This window comes from Dipodomys ordii, unplaced genomic scaffold (assembly GCF_000151885.1).
Source record: "Dipodomys ordii isolate 6190 unplaced genomic scaffold, Dord_2.0 Scaffold14846, whole genome shotgun sequence".
Lineage (NCBI taxonomy): Eukaryota > Metazoa > Chordata > Mammalia > Rodentia > Heteromyidae > Dipodomys > Dipodomys ordii.
Window position 1 is genome coordinate 1 of NW_012282058.1, and position 2841 is coordinate 2841.

A 2841-nucleotide genomic window follows, 5' to 3' on the forward strand; every position below is an offset into this window, starting at 1 on the left:
CACGCCGCTTCCCCACCCCCTCCGGGGCCTGGTGGGCCGCAGCCTACCTGAAGTAGTCCATCTTGCAGAAGATTTCCTTGTTCTTGATGTAGCAGCTGTTCTGCTGCCTCAGCGACGTGCGACACACGGAGCACTCGAGGCACCGCACGTGCCAGATGAGGTTGTTGACCTGGGGAGGGGGGCAGAGAGGAGGGGAAGGGGGGGTTCGGCTAAACCAAGGGGCCTCTTTCAAGCTGGGCCCCAGCCTCCCCGGCCTCATTTGCAGATAGATGCTGAGGGGTCTGAAGACAGTGTAACTCCCCTATTCTGAGGATCGGGGTGGTGGGGGAACAGACACATCCTTCCCGTTTTCTAGTCGGGACCCGGGACCCAGCAAGGCTCTAATACTTGCCCCCAGCCGAGCAGTCGCGGCAGCGGCTTAGCTACCTCACGGATGGACACTGGCACACCCACCGCGTGCGGACTACAGTCCATCCCCACCAACCCATAGGTTAACCCCGAACCCTAAACCCACCTTGAGCAGATACCGGTCTAGGATCTCGAGGCCGCAGCTGGAGCAGATGTTCTTGCCCGCCGACGGCACGGAGGAGGCGGCCGAGGGCGGCGAGCAGACCGACGGCGTGCTAGGCGTGCACGGGGAGGCCCGCCCTTCGTCCTTGTCCAGGGAGCCAGCCAGGGCCTCGGCGTCCGACTGAGCCTGCAGTGGAGGCGGGGGCGGGAGGAAAAGCAGAGCCCTGAGCCGGGCGCCCATCGCGTTGCCTCCTGCCTGGGCTACAAACAGATCGGACTCTTCCTGAGCATCCACCCACAACGAAATAAGCCCGGGGCGCCGCACCCCGGGCTGGAGGACAGGAATGGGAGGCTTCAGGGGAGACGCAGGGACGGGCGGCAACTTTTAACAACGCGCTCCTCGGGTGCCGGGAGCGGTCAAAGGCCGTCTCTCCTGAGCCCGAGAAGCGAGGTTCCGAGAGGGGCGGCGCCCACCGGTAATAATCCTTCCCCCCACCCCCCTACTCCACCCCCCACCCCCAAAGGCAGGGGGCAGCGGTTGTTTCGTGGCCGGAAAGGCTGGGCCAGGTGCCCAGGGTGGAGCCGCTGGGGCCCGGGAGGGCCGTAGGCAGAGTCGATCGGACTCACCATGGCTGGCGGCGCGGTCCCTTCGAGGCAGCGGGTGGTCGCTTTGCAGCCGGACCCTGGCAGGGCCATCACCTGGGGGAGGGGGGGAGGGAGCGCAGGCGGTGGCGGCTGCCGAACGGGCTCGGCGCTGCCTGAGCCCAGCGCCTCCCCGCGCCTGTTATATAAACCCGGCGCCGAACAATGAGTCCTAACTTTGTAGTGGGCATTTAAAGCCCTTCCCCACAAAAGCGGTGTCTCTCTAATGAAGCAATTTGAATTTGGATTGGATTTTTTCCCCCTCTCCCCTCTCTCTCCCCCTCTCCCTGCACTTAACCCGTGGCTCTTGAAGTAATCGCTTAGTTCCCTTGCAATCCAAGCCTCTGAGGGGGGGAAAAACACGCGCACACACACAAACTACCTGCAATTAGAAATTGTCGTGAATGCCCAAGATAAGAGGTAGCCAGAGTGTCAATTCCAACTGTCAATCAGTGAGATCCATCAGGCCGCCCAAAGAATTGCAAATTTGATTTTTTAATGGTAGTAATTAAAAATCGAATTTTTTCTCTCTCCACCCACCCCCCCTCTCCTCCTCCCCTTCTTCCTCGCTCCCTTCTCCTGCTCTCCGCACAAAAATGCAAAAAGGAGAAGAGAGAGAGAGAAAGAAAAGAAAAAGGAGCTGGGGGTGGTGGTGGTGGTGATGATAGTGGTGGTGGAGGAAGATTCAAAAAAAAAAACAAAACAAAACAAAACCCACAACCACCCTGGAGCGCGGGAGCATCGGCCGACGCGCGCTGCGGAATCGAAGCCACGAGATGGACACGGATTTAGGCACTTTTCGAGGGCCAGTTCTCGGCTAACCCGGAGCCCAAAAGGGCGAGAGCGGGGACGGAAGGGGGGGGGGAGAAGGAGGGCGGAGGGAGGGGGAAACGTGGATTCCCTCCCCCCACCCCAGGAGAAAAGAGAGGCGTCCAAGAGGAGGAAAAGACAGCCCGCAGCCCGTCGGCGCGCCCGGGACCGGCCCCGCGTCGCGATTCTCAGCTTTGCGTCCGTGCAACCCCCGGCGCTACGACGCTATCAGCGCCTATTCAGACGGACAATACCAGCCTCGCCTCCTCTTGATTCGCCTGTGTCTTTGCTAAATCGCTTTTTGAGAAATTCCTCTAACATTTGCATAATGTCTTCCCGCTTTCCGCGACCCCCCCCCCGCCGCCCCATTCGCGCTCGTGCGCTCGCTCGCGCGCACACCCGCACACACAACACACCCGCGTCCTCCCTCCTCCCTGCCCGCCCGCCAGCCAGCCACCGTGGGGGGGGGCAGGCTCGGCTGGGGTCCCGGGCTCTGCGGGGAGGCCCCTTAGTCCCGGCCCGCTCACCCTCTCCGGCTGGTTGGCTCGCTCGCTCACCTGGTCGGTGGCGGGGCCGCCCTCGGCCGGCAGCCGGCAGCCCTCGGGCAGCGCCGGGGCGGCGTTCTCATGCTTCCAGTACATGGGCCCCGGAGTGGTGGAATCAGGGGGATCGCCTCGCCGAGGGTCGCGCCGAGGGGGCCCCCGGCGGCGGGGCGGGAGTAGGTGGAGGGTGGCCGGCGGGTGGGAAACAGAGGCTGCAGCAAGAACCGGAGGACGAGAACTGAGGCTCCGGCCCCGCGGACCTGGGCCCGGCCCCAGCCCCGGCCCCCGGCCCGCGCGCAGCTCTGGCCTTGCTGGCTGCTGGCGCCTCTGCCTCGGA

General features: G+C 63.7%; 1 protein-coding gene across 1 annotated transcript; it reads right to left on the minus strand.

Annotated features, from left to right (window-relative positions):
* Positions 1–47: 47 nt before the first annotated feature.
* On the minus strand, positions 48–2603 carry LOC106002607 (LIM/homeobox protein Lhx6-like; the record flags this gene model as incomplete). Its single annotated transcript, XM_013037459.1, has 4 exons — positions 2520–2603; positions 1138–1209; positions 515–697; positions 48–169 (listed from the first exon to the last, which is right to left on the minus strand). Coding segments are annotated over exons 1-4 (461 nt in total), but the record flags the coding sequence as incomplete, so codon positions are not given.
* Positions 2604–2841: the final 238 nt, after the last annotated feature.